The sequence below is a fragment of the Hyperolius riggenbachi genome, chromosome 1 (genome assembly GCF_040937935.1).
Source record: "Hyperolius riggenbachi isolate aHypRig1 chromosome 1, aHypRig1.pri, whole genome shotgun sequence".
In the NCBI taxonomy this organism is placed as follows: domain Eukaryota; kingdom Metazoa; phylum Chordata; class Amphibia; order Anura; family Hyperoliidae; genus Hyperolius; species Hyperolius riggenbachi.
The window spans coordinates 566,994,307-567,014,864 of NC_090646.1; the positions used below are offsets into that span (position 1 = coordinate 566,994,307).

The following is a 20,558-nucleotide window of genomic DNA, read 5'->3' on the forward strand; positions in this document are numbered from 1 at the left end:
AGCCCTGAGGAGAATCATATCATACTGAACAGGAGGTGAGACTGTGTAATATACAGCCTCCTCAGTGGGGCTGTTTGCTCTCCTGAACAGGTCTCTATGGAGCCCTGGCAGCTTCCTGTTTCAGAAGTGCAGCCATGACATGCCTCACCTGCCACTGGCCACACCCCACCCTAGCCATAACACTGGCCACCACCCCTGATCATATATCCATCCCTGGCCATTTCCTTTCTATTGCCCTACTGTGTCAGCACCAATGCAGCAGCCAAATAGGGAATGGGGGAAGTTGACAGTCGAGTCCAAAGTTGGATCTGACCAGGAAAACCTATGTGGCTCTCAGCTGAGTCAGCAGAAAGAGGACAGCAGGTGACAGCAGAAAGAGCTGATGATGTAAGGCTGCACAAAATGCAACCTCATCAACTATACAGTGACCCACTAGCTACTAGGGATGATCAATGATATGCAAATGTTTCCACTTTCATGTAAATGTTTATGTAAATTTTATGCAAATATATGCAGCTTGAAAATGGACCAATCAGGTCCCACCCAGGTTTAAGCTGTTTGGCCCATTTTCAAGATGCGAATATTTGCATAAACATTTACATAAATTTGCATAAACTTGGAAATATTTGCATGCCCGCAGGAAACTCGGAAATATTTGCATTCCCGCAGAAACCCTTTACGTACAAGGACACAAGAGCAGTTTGACAGAAGAGGACAACATTTCATGTACCTGCAGAACCAGATCCTGAACCCCACTGAATTCAATGAAAACCGAATTCAGGTAATTGCTTGAGGGTCTGTTGTGCAATTATGGTAGTCTTCCACACCTGGCGGTGCATCCACCAGCACTGCTTTTGCGGTCTTTCATTTAGTGGAGGTTGGCCTTAAAAGGTAAATAAACCAGGTTAACCAAAGCCAATCAGAAGCTTTGCTTATGCCTTGATGCCCACCCTCAGGGTTACAGTTATGGTGCCATAAAGCTGCAGCAAAAAAGCTATTGTTCACATTAAAAAAAAAAAAGTGAAGAAATAGCATGGGTTTCCATCGCCTAAAGATCTTTTAATCCATTGTCCCTCATAAAGGCTGGCAAATACCCTAGGAATCTGGAGCCTGTAAGCATGGCACTTGGCACAGTTAAAGCAATGGAGGTACCCCAGTGGTAATCCTTTACCCTTTTTAAAGCACCCTTGTGCTTGAATTACAAAATGTGAAAAAAAAATGGATGCAGCTGATAAACGTGATTTCGTTTATAAAGGGTGTCAGATAAAGCCAATAAAAGTGATCTTGTTTATAAAAGGGACTGGATATAGCCGATAAATGTAAATTCATTTATAAAAGGGCACCTGCTTGCAGCCAATGAGTGTGATTCAGTTTACAAAATGCACCAGATGTAGCAGCTATTAGAATATAACCCTACCCATAATTCTAAACCACTAACCTGCCCTCCCCCCCCCCCCCCCCATGCACCTAACCTTAAATCCAATGAATGTGCCTAACCTTAACCCTCCCAACTCCTAATCTTAACAACCCATGGTGGTGCCCAAACCTTAACATCCCCCCCACACCTAACCTTAACCCTCCCATGGCGGTGCCTAACCTTAACCCCCCCCCCATGGTGGGGTCTAAACTTAAACCCCATGGTGCTACCTAACCTTAACCCCCCTACCCCGATGCTTAACCTTAACCCCCTGGTGCCTAACCTTATCCACGATATTCAGTGGGATTGTTGTAGCCGCAATTTTTGAAGGCTGTAACTGGTATTTGGTGTGATTGTTGTAGCTGCATTTTATGTGAAAGCTATAAACGGTATTCACAATGATCTTTGTTGGTACATAAGGTACATATTGAAAGATATAACAGTTAAAGATATAACTGGTATTTATCTTGATCAAAATAACCAATATTGTGTGTGGATTGTAGTAACGGCAAGTAAAATGAAACAAATAATGTGGCCAAAATGTAGTTGTAAAAGTATAGACATTATTATATTAAGCGCATATATATAGTGTAAATGTAATTGAAATCAGGTCCTTCATTGTAACCACAAACATTTCCATGATATAGCCAATATAAAATAACATGAGCCCTTTTCATCGCTTATAGATGCTAATTGTGTCAAATAATACTGAGGTCTGTGGTGGAGCCCTTTTTTACACAGACGGCTTTGGGGCCCTTTTCAACTGATACCGCTTAAGGTGGCCACTAACGGTCCAATTTCTAGCAAAAAATCGTTCGAGCGATCAGAAATTCTGATCAGATTGGTTGGAAATAATCTCAGTTGATAGGCTCAATCGATTATGAACGATTGTAAAAAAAAAATTGGATTTTCTTGATTGGTTGTGATAGATAGGAAGCAAAGATTGGTTCGTTGATGGTGTAGTGAACGATTTTTCTTCCAATCAGAATTTCTGATCGCTCGAACGATTTTTCGCTAGAAATTGGACCATTAGTGGCCACCTTTAGACTATCTGTTACAGCTGCTTCTGGTAACTGCCATGCAAGCTTTCTTTCTCTGTTTTAACCCTGTATAAAGTATATCTCTAGATCAAAGCATCACTGCACAATACAGATAACTCTAATTGTACTATTAACCAGTTCCCTGGCGATCCTCTGCCTCTAATACTTTTAGCCACAGACCCTGAACAAGCATGCAGCAGATCAGGTGTTCCTGACATTATTGTCAGATCTGACAAGGTTAGCTGCATGCTTGTTGCTGGTGTTATTCAGACACTAATGCAGCCAAATAGATCAGCGGGGCTGCCAGGCAACTGGTATTGTTTTAAAGGAACTAAATATGGCATCCTCCATATTTTTCTCACTTCAGTTGTCCTTTAAGCTTCCACACATATTTTCAAAAATGTGAAATGGAGACCAATACTTTTCATGAGAACAACTGCCCCAAGTTCTTTGTATATATACTTTTTATGTATACTGTACTGTGTACTTTGCAAAATGCCCTTCTTATTAAGCACTTTCCTAGCTAGTTACAATGAACTTAATAACTGCCATTTTGTCTTTCCATATATTGAGGTGTTAGAGCACCGGTATAACACTATTGTAGGGTAGCAGAGACATCTCACAGTTAAGGTTTCCATATTAGAGAACAAGGCTGAATGGTACTGAACTGTAATGTGATATAAGACAAGAGACACAGTGCAGCACAGACTGTTAGGCTTCCCCAGTCTACCACGGATAATTAAATACCGCACAACGGAAAGTGAATAATGTATGCAGATATTTAAATGTCACATATTCACAGTGTTATATGCTGAATAACTGTCACATTTTCCCCTGGATACGGTAGAATTACTAAGCTAATTTATTTAGATAATTGTGACACAGGCTCACCAAAATACGCCACAGAGACCTATTTATATAAAAGGATTTAGGCCAGTATTAACAAGGTGGTGCATAAAATAATGATGATATGTTCAAACCAGAAAACTGCAGAAATCTAAAGCACAGCCAATCAGAGTTCAGGTTAAAGCAATTGATTGGTTAACTGTATTTGGTATCCCTTGCTCAGTGGCGGCTCCAGGAATTTTTTTAGGGGGTGCTATGCAGGTGCTGGACCAATTTAGGGGGAGCTGCTGACCTTCGCGCGCCGCGGCAAAAAATGGGTGTGGCCACAACCTGCGGCGTGCGAAGCGCGCTGCGGCGAAAAAATGGGCTTGGTCATGACCGGATGAGGGCGGGGCTAACTGTAATTTAAAGTGAACCCTGGGTGAGAGTGATATGGTGGCTGCCATATTTATTTCCTTTTAACTAATTCTAGTTGCCTGGCAGCCCTGCTGATCTATTGGCTGCAGTCGTGAACTGAATTACACCAGAAACAAGCATGCAGCTAATCTTGTCAGTTCTGACAATATTGTCAGAAACCCCTGACCTGCTGCATGCTTGTTCAGGGTCTATGGTTGAAAGAATTAGAGGCAGAGGACCAACACATATCAGATATGACCCCAATATGCACAATCGTTATTAGATATGACCCCAATATGCACAACCGTTATCAGATATGACCCCAATATGCACAACCGTTATCAGATATGACCCCAATATGCACAATCCTTATCAGATATCACCCCAATATGCACAATCCTTATCAGATATGACCCCAATATGCACAATCCTTATCAGATATGACCCCAATATGTACAATCCTTAGCAGATCTGACCCCAATATGCACACTGCTCAGCAGATCTGACCCCAATATGCACAATGCTCAGCAGATCTGACCCCAATATGCACAATGCTCAGCAGTTCTGACCACAATCAGCAGCACCACCTGAAAAAGAAAAGAAAAACCCATTTACTCACCTAGTCAGAAGACCTCCTGTTCCGACCTCCTCCTCTCCCGACCTCCTTGTGGCGCGCAGCTCAGCTCCCACGATCCTCTTCCTTCCTGCAGCAGCCTGCATTACCCGGCGAGCAGGGCTACGGGAAAATGGCCGCCCGAAGCCCTGCACTGCAGACTCCAAGTCTGCAGAGCAGGGCTTCGGGCGGCCATCTTACCGTAGCCCTGCCTGCTGCTCCGGGCTGCCGCTGTGAACTGACTCGGCGTCTCTTAGACGCCTGAAGTCAGGTCACGCCAGGGGGTGCTTTGGACAAATTTAGGGGGTGCTTGAGTACCCCCAAGCACCCCCCTGGCACCGCCACTGCCCTTGCTATAGATTAACCGCTTCCGGACCGTCGTAATTGAAATCTAAGCCCTGTTTGCGGCTGCTTATTCCTGACAGGGCTAAGATTTTAATTACCATGCTGCACAAACTTGCCACTCTCGCTGATCTCTACCTCGCCACAGACCCCTTGCTCTGCAGCTTTGTGAGCTAGTCAGAAGCTGAGTTTATTGGCTCCTGACCCTGTGATCACTGTGAGCCATTCACATTGGCTCAAATTGATGACAGGGTCAGGAGACAATGAAAGCAGCTCCTGGCCGGCTCACAAAGCTCTGCCGTCATAGCGACGTTAAAACGAGGGGCCTGCAGTGGTGGGAGAGCGACGTGACCGGCGACAGAGGTGGGTATGTTCAGTAATTCGTCACTAAGCCCTGTTTTGTGGTACCAGCAGTATCTAGTTCATAAGGGGCCAGAGACTGCTGGTACACAAGTGGTTAAGAACAATTCTTTCTTGTCTGTAAACAAAACATGATCATAAATAAAAGATACACACAATGTGGGCCACGTATAAACAGCCAGTCCTGCAAGAAAGGTAAGTCAGCGGAGCTAAATAGACCGGATCCTAACGGAGGTGAATAGATCCTATGTTAATCAATAGGATCCGCTCACATTGCTCTGTTAGAATGGATCTGTTCGGCACGTTACGCCAAATGGACCACAAGTTTTGAGAGGCTGTGATAATTCTGGAGTGATAGACGCGTCACATTGACGCAACGGAGACAAAACTGATGCCAAAAAAAACCCGGATCTGTTGTCTGTACAGCAAACTAATACTAGGCTTGAGTACAATTCTTGCTTAGAATCCATTTAAAAAATTCAATGCTCGATTATAATGGAAAAAGTAGATTTTGAAAATGTGAAAGTAAAAACAAAATGTGCAGCAACCCTATCAATTGTAAAACGTTTTTTACCTTTTATTTTAAGTACTTTAGGTAGCCAACCAGACCTGCACAGTGTGGGACTCTACCTTAAATGCTTTGGGGCAACGCCTTTTATTACATTTTGTGTCACAGTGCAAATCGTGCACAATACTTGGGCAAAACACACCCTTTATCAGGTGAGATGTGCTGTTTTACTTTGAGAAGAGATTGTTTCTAAATTCCTAAAAAGGTAGATTTCCACTTTTGCACTTCATAGTGTCTCCCAGTCTGATCATTTCCAGTTGAAGTACAGTCTTATGCCTGTATAAGCCTCTATACTGCCCTGCCGTAGATTATACTCAGAGGATTGAAAATCCACCAAGTACCCCAGTAAATTAGTACTGCACCCTGCGGTTGGAGATGTGCCTTGATGAACGCTTAGTCCGCTGTGACATTTGTCAGATTGTGCTTTGCATGGCTGGAAAAATTTCAACTCTGTGCCCACCTTAGTGATAACACTGGTAGCTTGCAGTTGTTTTAATGTAAGTGCAGTTAACCAAGGTATTTTGCTGAGTGACAAAAACCTATTAATTGTGGCCTGCAAGAAGCTTCCATTAGAGTGTTTCCTGTGAGCATGTCTTAGTTCCAGAATGCGTCTCTGGTGATGGCGCAATCATGATGGGGTATCCAATAATGCTTTTGGGGACTTACGATGGACACCTAATGACTTTGTGCGGCTGGGAGTGTGGTCAGATAGGTCCTGGGAGTCAGCTCAGTGGCTGCGGGGGGCATTGCTATTGGCCCCCCCAAATTACTTTTGCCCTGGGGCCCCATTTTAGCTAGAACCGGCCCTGCCCACAACCTCAGATCAAAAGGATTCAATATCTTGACCACCCCCAGAGTCCAACAAAAAACCTTTGGAGCCAGAGCTTTCTGACATGCTGCCCCTACCGTGTGGAATACCTTGCCAAACTTAATCAAGATAGCTCCAACCCTGGGCATGTTTAAAGAGAACCAGAGACAAAGCACCTTGTGTATTTTACTACATTTATTAGTGGGAACACGACAGTAAACACCTACCCTGCTTTTAGTTTCATTCTTCTCTGCCTGTTATCAGCTGTGATAAGAATCCCCGACTGAGCATTCAGTCTAGGTTTGACCTGGAATCATTATAGCTGAGTCAGTCTTCTGTGAAGTCTTTTCAAGCCCAAGCCCACCCCCTTCTGGCTCAGCTTGCCTGTTTTGCATACTCAGAGCTCTGATGACATGGGAGGGGCTGCTCTGCTGAGAAAGAAGCTCTGACACAACAGACAAGTGTGGCTGCTGTGTGCACTGTGCAGTCATCATTATTATATATGCCATTTCATTCCTATGAGAGACACTTCCTACAGGCAGCCACACAGCATACCAGAATAATAAAGTTGAAAGCACACAGATGAAAGCACACAGTTGAAAGCACACAGATGTGCTTGTCTAGAGCCTAGACAGCACATCCAGAACAACTCATAACTCAGAAGCAGAAGGGATATGAGCTGGTGGCCATATTGGATTTTTCCTGGACCTCAAAACACTCAAAAAGGCACACCAGAGCGGCAAAATTATCAGGTAGACCATTAATTCTTTACAACTGATATGTTTATTTTGTGTGAAATGTTAATCTCTGGTTCCCTTTAAGTTGAAAAGCCACCTGTTTAGTCTGACATTTATGATTTACATAATTTTTCCCCCTGTACGCACCACTATGTACTGATCTGAGATAAGCTTATGCACTTTGGGGCCTACAGGAGAAAAATGTATTGTTATAGTTGTTGTAATGCAGTGTGAACCTAATATTACTACCATGGTGTATTGGTCGCTGCCCTTCTCAGGACAGGCTAAGCAGGTCCTGACATCCTGATGCTTGATGCTGCCCATGCTTCTTGTTAGCAGTAGAACAATGGGGGGTTAATCATGCACTGCTGTCCGGAGCTGAGGGGTATGTGCATCACATCTACATGCATAATACTGACATGGATTAATACTGAGTGTGTTTTGTCCGCCAAGGTTTCCATAAATGATCTATGTTTATCTTTGCTACTCCTATTGTGCTTTTTTCTGCAGTTCCCCATTATAGCAAACAAGGATATCTTGTCACAGTAGCTGTAGTTAGGTATGTATATATAAAGCATTTCGATTACAAGCATTTTGCCTCATTATACAGTATTTCTATGGCAAATCTCACTATTCATTCCCGTCCATTGCAGACAATGATATCTGAACTCTCCCACTCCTGCCTGTTAAAATATGAGCCGATGCACAAATTGTCTCTCACGTTATAATCGTTTGTCTTCCCCTAGCATTTTGTTTAGGAAGCTTCTTTGAAAAAGTGAAATGGTCCACAGGCATTCCTCATTAGGAAGCGTAAGTTATCTTGAAAGGTCAATAATGCAGCTTAGTATAACTCGCAAGTGGAATTGAGAGTCCTATCAGGAAGAAACTAAAGCTTTTATCAGTGGAAATGTGCTTTCTCTTTGCTAAATTTATTTCTGGAACAATACAAGGGGAGCAGTCACCCATATAACCGTTCCTCCACAGATCACAATTGCTTTTCAGACTTGGCTTTGCTCTAAGCCCCACAAAAGTCAATAGCACATACAAATGGAAGTTGATTATGTTAGGAAAATAGCGCCTTCAGGATCTTGCCTAAAAGATACAACTAACTGTACAGAGCTATGCCACGGCCCTAATCGACTATGTGAATATCACAACGGATGCAGCTGGCAACTTTTTTCTGGGATCAGGAATTCAGGAGTCTGCCAAACTCACTGTATCCTGAAACTGATTCAATAACGTTGATTTTATTAAATACAGAACTTGCATTATTGGACACTGTACCCACAATGTAATTTATAAACTTTGCAAAGTATGCTTATTTGGGGAGACACACATGACAGGACTAGAATGCATTGAATTATCTGTCCAATTTTATCAAAATTAGAGTGGATTTAAAGTGGTATGAAACTCAAAATTCCATTTCCGCACTAAAAAATTAAACACAGCAAAAGAGCTTCTATGAAAAAGACTTGTATAAAGTTATTGGAACAGTTAATAGCTCAAAGTTCTATTTCACTGAGAAGCTAACTGATAATATTGCCAGTACCTTACGAAACAGGTTTTCTTGTAATTATTTGTAGATCAAAAAATTCAGAGAAGCTTCTCTGCCTCAAGGGGAACATTATGGCAATAAATTATCAATTAACTTCTGAGTGAAGTGGAACTTTGAGTTATTAACCCTTCCAGTAACTTAGTACCAGTTTTTGTTTCGCCTAGATGTTCTTATGCCTTGTTTAATCTTTTAGAGCAGAGATTACATTTTGAGCTTCACAACACTTTAAACCTCAGACACGGACCAGCTGAATTTTATCCTTTCCAGTTTAAAAAAAATAATCCACAACCATCTTGAAAGAATATTTCTATCGCAATACTAGTGGGTTAGTTTGAGAAGGAATGAGGTATGCTCAAAACTGGATACACCTAAGAAAATTGTTTCAAGGTAGAATATGCAGTTACAAAATGTTATCAGATGGGTCAGTATGCTTATATGGCTATTCTGATCCATAATTATATTTTAAACAAAGCCATACACATGACAGCCCAATATAGCAGGTGGTCAATCACTTCCCAGATGAATTATTCAGGCAGTAGTGATTAGTTCTACCATTCAATCTAGAATAATTTGCTGCAGAAATATATATAAACATGGATAGAACGGCTTATCTTGTACTGCTTTTTTGCCACTCCTCTCTTGGCTTGATCAATGCTGATTTTGAAATTGCAACATGTCCTATTTCCTTTTCAATCCCTAAACTGACCATAGCCAAGCAAAAGTTGGTTGATCAGGAGACTCTGAAACCTCGATAAAATCATGTTTTTATTTTAAAAACCTCTTAAAGAGGAACTCCAGTGAAAATAATGTAGTAAAAAAAGTGCTTTATTTTTTACCATAATTATGTATCAATGATTTAGTCAGTGTTTGCTCATTGTAAAATATTTCCTCTCCCCGATTTACATTCTGACATTTATTACATGGTGACATTTTTACTGTGGGCAGGTTATGTAGCTGCTCCTAGCTGCTTTGGCTGTTATAGACAGCTGTAAACAGCTATTTCCTGTCTGTGAACATTGTCACATTGTGGCAGTTTGCCCAGAGTACCGCGGTCCCAGAGCTTCTTGTGGGAGGGGTTTCAGCACAAAATCAGTCATACACCGCCCCCTGATGGTCTGTTTGTGAAAATCATTATATTTCTCATGTAAAAGGGGGTATCAGCTACTGATTGGGATAAAGTTCAATTATAGGTTGGAGTTTCTCTTTAAGCAAACGTATTGTAGACAATAGATCCCTAGCAGATTGTGACTGTGATTTCATGCTAGATTGGATGAAAGAGAAATCTCACCACACACCCTTACAGCCTAAATGGAACAATTTTTGAAACTATAGTATGTATGTTCAACTTGAAACAGGAAATTTGGGCTTCGGAGGTGCCCAGGAAGTTATTATTATTAGTATTATTTAGTATTTATATAGCACCGACATCTTCTGCAGCGCTGTACAGAGTATATAGTCTAGTCACTAACTGTCCCTCAGAGGAGCTCACAATCTAGTCTCTACTATAGTCATATGTCTATGTATGTATCATGTAGTGTATGTATTGTAGTCTAGGGGCAAGCCAATTAACTTATCATTTTTGGGACATGGGAGGAAACCGGAGTGCCCAGAGAAAACCCACACAGACAAGGGGAGAACATGCAAACTCCTTGCAGATGTTGACCTAGCTGGGATTCGAACCAGAGACCCAGCGCTGCAAGGCGAGAGCGCTAACCACTACGCCACCGTGCTGCCCATTTGGTTGTCCCATAGGCACTCATGTTAATATTAGCTATTAATGGAAATGTGCAAGCCTGACAAAATAGCGGGGCCTTTAGGGTACCTAAACTTCTTCCGTGCCTGATATTAATTGTGTATAGCGACAAAGGTGGCATGGTTAGCAAAGGGTTTGTGGTACAGGGGAGGATTAAGGTTTATGCATTGTTGGAGGGTCAGTTAGGGTAAGGGTTTGGTAGGGGGGGTTGGTTAGGGTTAGGCATTGATGGGTGGTCGGTAAGGGTTAGGCATTGTGGGAAGGGGGGAAGTGGTTCGGTTAGGGTTAGGCATCGGTAAAGGGAGGGATCATGTGGGAATAGGATTAGGTAGCGATAGTAAAATATCAGTACAATTTACCGATATTTTACTACCAGAATTACCATTGCTAAATAGTAGAATAACACCAATTTTTCTGAAATTCTACTAGCGGCTCTTATGGGTGCCCAAATATTCCCGGTGCCCATCTAGCATGTACGCTGTTCTTCTTTCATGTCATCTTTTCTGAAATGTTTACTTTTATTGGTAAACATTAATCGTTTTTGATGCACCAATCAAGTACATGAGCGCTAAATAAAGTCCAAATATAAATGAAAGAGAAACATTTACACCACGTACCCAGCCCTGTTCCCTTGAAGTGTACACTCTGCTCTTACGTGTCAGACACTTTAAATGAAGTGCTAAGCAATATGTTGTTTGTAATGTGTTTAGATTGTGCTTATGTGCAGAACATACTGGCTCCACTCACTTCATAGGATATCGCAAGCTTTCACAAGCCACACATATATATTTAGAAAATGGTCTATATTTAACGGATGTCATAGCTTCTATTGAGTCTTTGATTATTAAGTGTATAAATAACTTTTTATCCAAACGCATTAACTTTCAGAAATGATCATGTTCTCCCTTTCGTCTGGCGTGGCAGGAAGATATATGGTTTCAGAATTATAACACATTTGTTACAGACTTTGGCTGCAGTGTGAAGCAGCGCTGAGCAGCAATTACTTTCTCACTGTCCACAAGCCTGCTATTTATCCTTCTCATTTCAGCAGTAAATACTGTCTTATATTATGAGAGTGTCACCAGAAATAAGTCCTCAACAGACACAAGCCATTAGCGGCACTGATACATGGACAGAATGAGAAAGGACGAGTCTGAGTTCTGTGCAGTGCATGCTTAAATTAACTCTTCTGCAGCAGCAATATCATCTCATAATGACCACAACAAAATCATCCCGTTAAATTGTCCTTACATAACGCCACAATATCATTATTTGCAGAGGAGTCGTTTGGATTTTTCCATGGAAACAGCCTTGAGCTTTCCTACAATGAGATCAGGTATGGGGCACACTCAGGATATTCAAGGGGGGATTCCTGAAAGGTCTCTCTCAGCCATGCACAATATAATAATATGGTTGCACATTAGAGTATGGCTATAGTAACGATTAGATTGTGAGCTCCTCTGTGGACAATCAGTGACATAACAATGTAAAGTGCTGCATAAGATGGCAGTACTATATAAATACTGTATTTACTCATGTATAAGCCTAATTTTTCAGCATAAAAATGTGTGAAAAGTTACCCCCTCGGCTTATATGCGAGTCAGTGGGCAGAATGGATGGTGGAGCAGGTTTTGTTACTGGCAGAAGAGCATAAGGATTGTGCACTAGTGATCCTGCTTTTGTCAGCTGGCTCCATGCTGTGTCCGTGCCCCCCATCCCCTCCAACATGGTGTGCAGAATGTGCTGCTCAAAACTACCTGTGTCCCCTGGTTTGTGGAGCAGAGTGTGCAAGCAACATGTCAGCGGTGCAATGGGATTCTCTGTGTCTCATATCTATGACGCCATCTATAGGCTTCTTGAGACACAGCTGTATGATCCTGGGGCACATCTGGCTATGGGGAGGGGGGCTGACTAGTACTGGGGGAACATCTAGCTACTGTGGAGGAGGCTATATTGGGAAGGGGGCTTATATGCGAGTCATTTACTTTTTACTGGTTTTTGAGGGAAAAGTGGGTACCTCGGCTTATACAAGGGTCGGCTTATATACGAGTGTATATGGTACATAAAAATAATATAGTAGGACATGAGACTACGACTAGGGTGAGGATTACACTGTGAGATCCATTGAGGACAGTCAGTGACTTGACGATGTACTCTGTAAAGTGCAGCAGAAAATGGTAATGCTATATAAATACAAAATAGTAGTTAGAATAAGGCAATGTTGAATTGTGTATATATATATATATATATATATCTTTGACTATTTGGTAACTATTTGATATCTTGGCAAGCAGAGAGCCTTAAAGTTACCATTTTGTTTCAAACAATATTTCTGAAGATAAACATTTTATATAAAACATTTGAACTGAAGCAGCTCAGCTGAATTAAATAATAAAAAATAAAAAATATGGTCAGTGGGCAGACATCGTCTTTACTCAATATTATCAGAGCTTGGCCAGCTCACACTAGGTCCTCTGCCAGACCATTTTTGGATCGGGGCAAAGGTGGACCAACAGGCATGTAGAATGGACCCATGTTTTTCTATGGGTCTATTCACATGGTCTACATTAACCACATCATGGTTTGTACGCTGTGATAGAGCAACATAGATTCCCAGCCTGCACAACTGTTATGGACAGCAGATGCATTGCAATACACCTGATATATGGTACACTTTTACAGACAGCATAAAGAACTCAACGGGAACCTGAAGCGAGAGGTATATGGAGACTGCCATATTTATTTCCTTTTAAACAATACCAGTTGCCTGGCAGCCACACATATCTATTAGGCTACAGTAGTGTCTGAATCACATCAGAAACAAGCATGCAGCTTATCTTGTCAGATTTGACTGGAATGTCAGAATCACCTGATCAGCATATCAGGGTCTATGGCTAAAGGTATTAGAGGAAGAGGATCAGCAGGACATCCAGGCAATGTTTATTGATTCAAAGGAAATACATCTGGTAGTCTCCATTTCGCTCTCACGTCACTCGCTCTTCACTCTTGGGGGACATTAAAAGTGGTTGATTTAACATCAGCTAATCAGGATTCTTTCATAGTAACACACTCTCGGTACCTACATTTGTGCTTGGCCATCACACTATTTTCAAGCAGTGCTATCACAGACCTGGTAATTTTACAATCAATTTTCACTGAACACCATCTTTGGCTATATTATTAGCATGATCTATTATACATAATCCAGAAAATCTCATCTAGATTTCTAAAAATGTCCAGCTAAAAGAATATCATCATTGCCTGGGTCATATTACAGAGAAACTGAGGTGAGAGGGATATGGAGGCCGACATGTTTATTTCCTTTTAAATAATGCACATTGCATGGCTGTCCTGCTGGTCCACTGCAGCTAATACTTAAAGAGAATCTGTACTCTGAAATTCTTACAATAAAAAGCATACCATTCTATTCATTATGTGCTCCTGGTCCCCTCTGTGCTGTTTCTGCCATTCTCTGCTGCAAACCTGGCTTGTAATTGCCAGTTTTAGGCAGTGTTTACAAACAAACTAACCAGCTTCTAATAGGCTCAGCTAAGCAGAGTGTGTTAGTCACACAGAGCCTGCAGGGGGTGTGTACAGCTTCTAGCTAATCACAAGCAGCCCTGCACATTCCAGTCTGACTGCCTCAGCCTGACTGTGCCGACTATAGAGAGAAGATTAGATCATATAACAGAGATAACACAGCTACTGTGCAATTAGGAAAAGCTGCAGTAAGCCAGACCACATTAGAAAAGGCATAGGAACTTATAGCATAGAAGAAATAAAGATAAACAATTTGTTACAGAGTCTCTTTAAGCCATAGACCCTGAACAAGCATGCAGATCTGACGTCTTTGACAAATCTGACAAGATTAGCTGCATGCAACATGTAAGGCGGGGCCTAGACGCGAAAGAGACTATGCAACTAACACCCAACGGTGCAAAGGGCAACTGTGTGATCCTGGGCGGAAGAGGACGCGGATGACTGAGCGTGCGGCGGTCAGGATTTCACCGGCTATTGAGGGGACGCTTATGCCAACCGGCCACCTAAACGGTGGAGAGCCCATAGAAAAAGCTCTACGCTTTGATGTCATCTTGGAGTTTGTAAGTGCAATGCAATTTTAAACTTTTAATAAAAAGAGACAGTATTACACTATTATGAGGCCTTTTTTATTGAGGTATTGATGCTCAAGAAGAGGCACACATGCATTGGAGGAATCTGAATATTGCCAGAGTGGTGGGGGGGGGGGGGGGGGGGGCGATCTGATAACGGTCCCAAGGCTCTATTTGACCTATCAGCAGGTCTTAAGACATGGTGAGTGCATCTCACTGGGGTGTGGTGAAGGCTTCGCTATCTGTAGAGTCCAACTTTGGTACTAGTTATTGGCTGGCCAGGACAGCAGAAAGACAGCACTTTTTCTCTTGTGTGCATATCATGTGGAACTGAATAAGAACTGTATTGAAAGTGAACTGAATTATACTACATAACATTATATGGACTGGTTTTAATTATATGATTGTGATCGCAGTTTGAGATAAGGAGGATTGTGGATTGTGATAAATATATATTTTTTGCCACATTTGTGTTGATTGTTGTTCATGAGTGGTGGTATAGGAGTACACTGTAAGCGCCAGCCTCTGATCTATTTATATTGTATTTGAAAGACAGAGAGGGCGACCAAGTGGAATTGATTTACATTAAACCATCCCAATATCAGCGCGTGGTGTGTTTCTTGCATAGGAAAAAAAAAATGTGTTTTTTTTTTCTTCTACAGCCTGCTAGCCACGACCGCGGGCTAGCAGGCTGTTTACGGAGCGGAGCTCCGTAACTAAAGCGGTGATGCGCGTGCATCGGCATGTACGATCCCCGCTAATCTACGCCCATCGCTCTCGACGCCTTTCGGCATTAGGTGGTCCTAGAGCTGCCACCTTCCCGACGCCTATCGGCGTTAGGGAGTTGGAACAGGTTAAAACACAGTTAGGTTACTGAATAGCATTTGCAGGCTCATGCAAGTGCATAGTTAGTAAGCTAAACATACAAGGGCAGGGACCACCCCCTAGTATTTCCTGTTTCTGTGTATTTTATTGAATGAACATGTGCCAGTATTGGCAATGGTGTATGCCTCAGTTGTATGTGTCTGTACTTGTGTCACTGGTTGTCCTGATTGTACAACGTGTTGAACTGCTCATGCGTCTTTGCTTCCCATTATTGTGTGTTCTTGCACTATATACAGTGCTATATAAATAATAATAATAATAAGCTCTGGCTGTCCTGAATTTATTTATTTTAAATCCTGTTGTGGATGTTGCTTTCAACTGCGATTGCAGGATCACACACTGATCTTGGGCCTGACACACTAAAGACCAGTAATGTTGCTGTGCGCAGGTTGTAAACAGTAAATTTACCACTACTAGCACACAGGGACCACCGGACGTTAACCCATTAGTGCCATATGTGTTACCGCGGTAACGCACATGTTGTTATCGTTACCGTGGTAACGCACATGTTGTTATGGTTACTATAGCATACCAATGATCCTATAGCAACATGCACATTAACCCGGTAACACGAGTGTCGTTAATAGGTTAATGGCCAGTGTTTCCCCTGCACTAGTAACAGTAAAATTGCTGTGTGCTCCCTGCGCATGACAACTTTAATGGACATTAGTGCATCACTGATTGTCATATGTTCTGAAAACATGATATATTTATTTTAAAAAAAAAGCCTGTTTCAGTAAAACTATCAAAATGATAATAATGACTGGCCCTTTAAGCCAATAAACTTACTGGGGGTCTCGCATATTGAAAGATGAGAACAGACTGCAGATGTATCACTGAAATATGAACTACAATTTTGAGGTCACAAACATCCCGATGGTCCTTTCCAGAGCAGAAGACATCTAATTACAAATCTCAGTGGATAAAACTCTTGAGAAGAATAATGGGGCATATTCACTAAACGCCTGCAAAAACACCGTACACACAGTCTACATGGAAATCTTATTGGTATTTATGCAACAGACGTGAAAAATGTTGCGTAAGTAGTGCAACTTGAACATTGGTATTGCAATGTTACTTGCTAGCAATGTGTGCATTACCATGTTGTGCTAGTTGCGTTATTGCAGTGCCGTAAACATTAGCAATTTCCGAGGTGTTCAGTAAAAATGCTTCAGCCTTACTTCACGGAAGAGTCACGGAAGCGAAAATAAACTTATGAGATAATTAACTGTATGTGTAGTATGGATAATTAATAGAACATTAGTAATGCCTAGTAAACACCATACAATTAACTGTAAGATTTTCTGTAAGATTTACCTGTCAGATAGATAATTTCCAACATGTTGGAAATTATCTATCTAACTATCTATCTGCCTAGTAATTAGGCATTGTTCTACTCAGCAGGAAATAACCAGAAGACAATGCACCAGAGATAATGCCCAGCCTCTACCAGTACTTTACAGAAAATAATCTAATTACAGAAAAATCTTACAGAAAATGGTATGGCGTGTACTAGGCATTACACAGAAAAAAGTCTCATGTTTTTATTTTCAGTTACCTGGCTTTAGTTAAAACATTGCATTATTCTCTCATATTTGCAGTGTAGAACCCACACTCTGTACTTTAAGCTGTAAAACAGAGCAGAGCTAATGACCCTTTGAACTTGCCTGCAGTAAAACCTTCTCTCATTCTGTCTCTCACTGTTTGTTGGCTGTTTAAGCTATTTAGAATACAGGACTGAGTTTGACTACTGTAAGTTGGTCAATGGCTCTGAGAAGCTCTTTTGCATAGATAGCAACTCACAATTATTTATTTAGTTATTTTTAACTCTTCCTGTACTGGAAAACAACACGAGACTTTTTTTGTTTGCTGCTAATATTCTATTTGTTATCTGTACCACACATACAATAATTCTCTCACAAGTTTATTTTCACTTCATATTTGCTTTAATAGATTTAAAAAATGATATGCAAAAGTCTTTGGTATCCCCAAGGTAATGGCAGCACAGGCCTCAGCAGTTCACACAGGCATGCTCTCTCCAAACACACAAGCGGTACAAGCAAGCACTCTCCACTGTGTTCAGGGGGAAAGCATGTCCAATGTCACCAGATTTATGTAGTATAAGGGCATACCAAACCCAACACAACTTAAACATATTATTAAAGTAGACCCTCATACTACAGAGACGTAGGGAGATTGGACAAGATTGGACAATAAAGATTGTATGGTGAATGGCAGGCTTAAAAGCGTAGCATAAAGAACAGCTACACTACCAGAAGTGGAATTCAATTCTCATGTCCCACCAATTACCTTACTTGATCTTTTCCAATTCTTCTTTATTATAGTTGCCTGCAAACAAAATAAAGTGTAAATATCTCGTTGTCTGGAAATGTGGAACAGCAGCTGCCAGAGAGACCATCGTTACTTGGTACGGCCTATTCAGAGGTCTGTATTCAGGGCACTGATAGGTGAGCAATGAAGAATACCCAACAGTTTGTTTATTTACAGTTCATGTAAGTAACGGGATATACTGTTGGGCTGTGCAGCCTGCTATAATTACTGTCATCTCTGTATGAAGCTATGTTCCTCTTTTGTGGCTCTAAAAGTCATACCTAACTAGATGACAATACTTAGATGAAAAGATTTATAGCTCTACATTTGAAAATTGATTACTTCCAAGGTTACTGTAGTTTTGTACATCTCTCACATACATGTTTATACATAGATGTACCGAAAATGATACGAAATGAAGGCATAACTTTTTTTTATTAATCAACTTTATGTCTATGAGGTTGCAGATGTTGGCAGAGTAACTCTCTCCCTCTCTATAGAGGTGTTACAGAATCTTTTTCTTTATTGGAGGTGACTAATGGATTTCCAAGCAGAAGTAATGGACCATTGTTGAGTTCTTGACAAAGGAGGGAAGCAGGGACATCACTACAAATCATGGGGGTCCCTGGCAAAACCTTATGGGCCCCCTCCAATGTTTACACCTTTTCCTATGTTTCCCTCAGTGACCAAAGCAGCCTGGGGGCCCATCTTGCAAGAGTCATAATACAAATGTGGACATTTTCACACCGATAACAAGTGTAGCCACAACACCTGAAGAACACCTGATCTGAAGGATGGAGCCCTTTATCGGAGGGAGTAAAGTGGTAGTTGTGTCCCCCCCCCTTTACAGCTCTGGGCCCTCCTATGTTCGGAGGGGCTGCTCCCCTGTATTACACCTCTGGAGGGATGGTCATTTGGTGGTCTTTAACAGCGTCTTCAATGCTGGTTTCTCCTTCTCTAAACTTCTTTATTCTGTAACAAGTGGTTTTGGTGCACGGAGCTCACCGCCGGGTGCCGAAACCAGGCGCCCCATCGCAGCAATGTAATGCTGTGCGTGGCGCATAGGGATGATTTGGGACTCCTGCAGTTCCTAGACCTTGAATTACCTCTCCCTCCGAGTTGCGACTGCTCGGTGGGGGAATAGTATTTAAAGTGAACCTCCAGACTAAAAATCGACTCAGCAGCACTGAAAAGGCCTGGTGTTTCTTTAACAGTTTCACAGCATCAGAAATTTGTTTCTCTTATACAAGCCTCATTTTTAGATGCACAGAAGAAAACTGCCCGGGCATTTTTTCCCCCTGATGCTGTGCAAAGCATGATGGGATTTCTGATGTTGTTGCTCTCGTTCTGCTGTTTTGGTGCAAAAAATTTTTCTTACATTTTTAATTTGACATTTGAAGCCTAGTGCATGCAGCTGGGAGGGGTTATCAGGACACAGGACAGTTGGAACTATGTCTCCTGCTCCCTGTCACCTCCTTTAAACCAAAAAGATGGCTGCCCCCATGACAAAGATGGCAGCCCCCATGAATCACAAACATTTGCCTGTTCTTTTAAAACAGGGTGGGTAAGAGATTATATTACCAATCTATTCTAATTAACATAACTAATGTAACTTAATGACAGTTCCCCTTTAACGCCGCCAGGGAGTTTTGCGGCAGCAGGGAGATCCGTCAATTTGGCTCATCCTGCGCCCAACTCACCGGCAACGCATACATATACACGCCTTTATCCATCTGCGCAAATTGCTCTGGTTGGTAAACAAAACATTGTGTATGAAACAGTTGTTGTCAGTTACAACTGAATGGACAAGTGATGTGCAGCCCAGGTGAAGGAAATGTCCATGTTTCCCTATGGGTAAGATCAAATCTATGCACTGTAACTCAAAGCGTTTACCCAGTGCATTACAGCAAAACAAGTGATCAGTTTAAACGGTTCAGTTTTTTCAGTGTTCAGTGTAATCCAGACCATGTGTGGATGTTAGACAGCCTGCACCCCCCCCCCCCCCCTCATCAAGAACCCCAGGACTACACTTTGCTTCTGCTTGGGTCCATTAATATTCACCTGTAAAGGGGAACAAAGTCTCAGACACCTGAATAGGGTAAAAGTTATTCTACCAGTATGTAAAACCTCCACAACCCTAAGTCAGTTATTTGAAAAGTTATGCTCACTTCTGCTTTTAGTACAACCGTCATACACAAAAAAATATAACATAAAATAAGATAAGATATCTAAAGGAAAGCTGAATGGAGGTAAAAAGACACCTCAGAAGTTGGAAACCGCTGGATAGACCTTGAGGCTTTCTGGATCCTGCTACAGACCACCATTCCAGCACAGGGACTCTCTATGCCTAATACTACCTCCCCCCCACCCACCTACTCCTAACACTAATCTCCCCTCTATATGTCACTAACACTACCCTCCCCTCCCCCCCACACACACACCTACTTCTAATACTAGGAATACATGGCTCGATTTTGAGCCAGTAAGGTGGCTCGACAGATAATTTCCGACATGTCCGATCTGCCCGATCGTTTCGCTGCTCAATTCTGGATTGAAGTGAATGGAAAAATGTACGAAAAATGAGCGGAAGATAAGAGAATTGACTTCCTAAGAGAATATATGCCTAGCACTACCCTATCCCCACCTACTCCTAACACTAATCTCCCCTCTATCTGTGCCTAACACTACTCTACCCCCACCTACTCCTAACACTAATCTCCCCTCTCTATATGCCTAACACTACCCTCCCCCCACCCACTCCTAACACTAATCTCCCCTCTCTATATGCCTAACACTAC

At 41.9% G+C, this 20,558-nt stretch overlaps 1 protein-coding gene across 7 annotated transcripts in view; it reads right to left on the reverse strand.

The window, feature by feature from the left end:
• The window catches only part of MCTP1 (multiple C2 and transmembrane domain containing 1), a 980,166-nt gene that overhangs the window by 521,874 nt on the left and 437,734 nt on the right, over positions 1-20,558 (reverse strand). For 6 of the 7 annotated variants that reach the window (XM_068247583.1, XM_068247617.1, XM_068247627.1 and 3 more), the window contains exon 6: positions 17,740-17,778. The exons of the other annotated variant lie outside the window; for it this stretch is intronic. In XM_068247583.1, the coding sequence (XP_068103684.1) occupies positions 17,740-17,778 (39 nt within the window). The remainder of the gene's footprint in view (positions 1-17,739; positions 17,779-20,558) is intronic. 7 annotated transcript variants of the gene reach the window in all.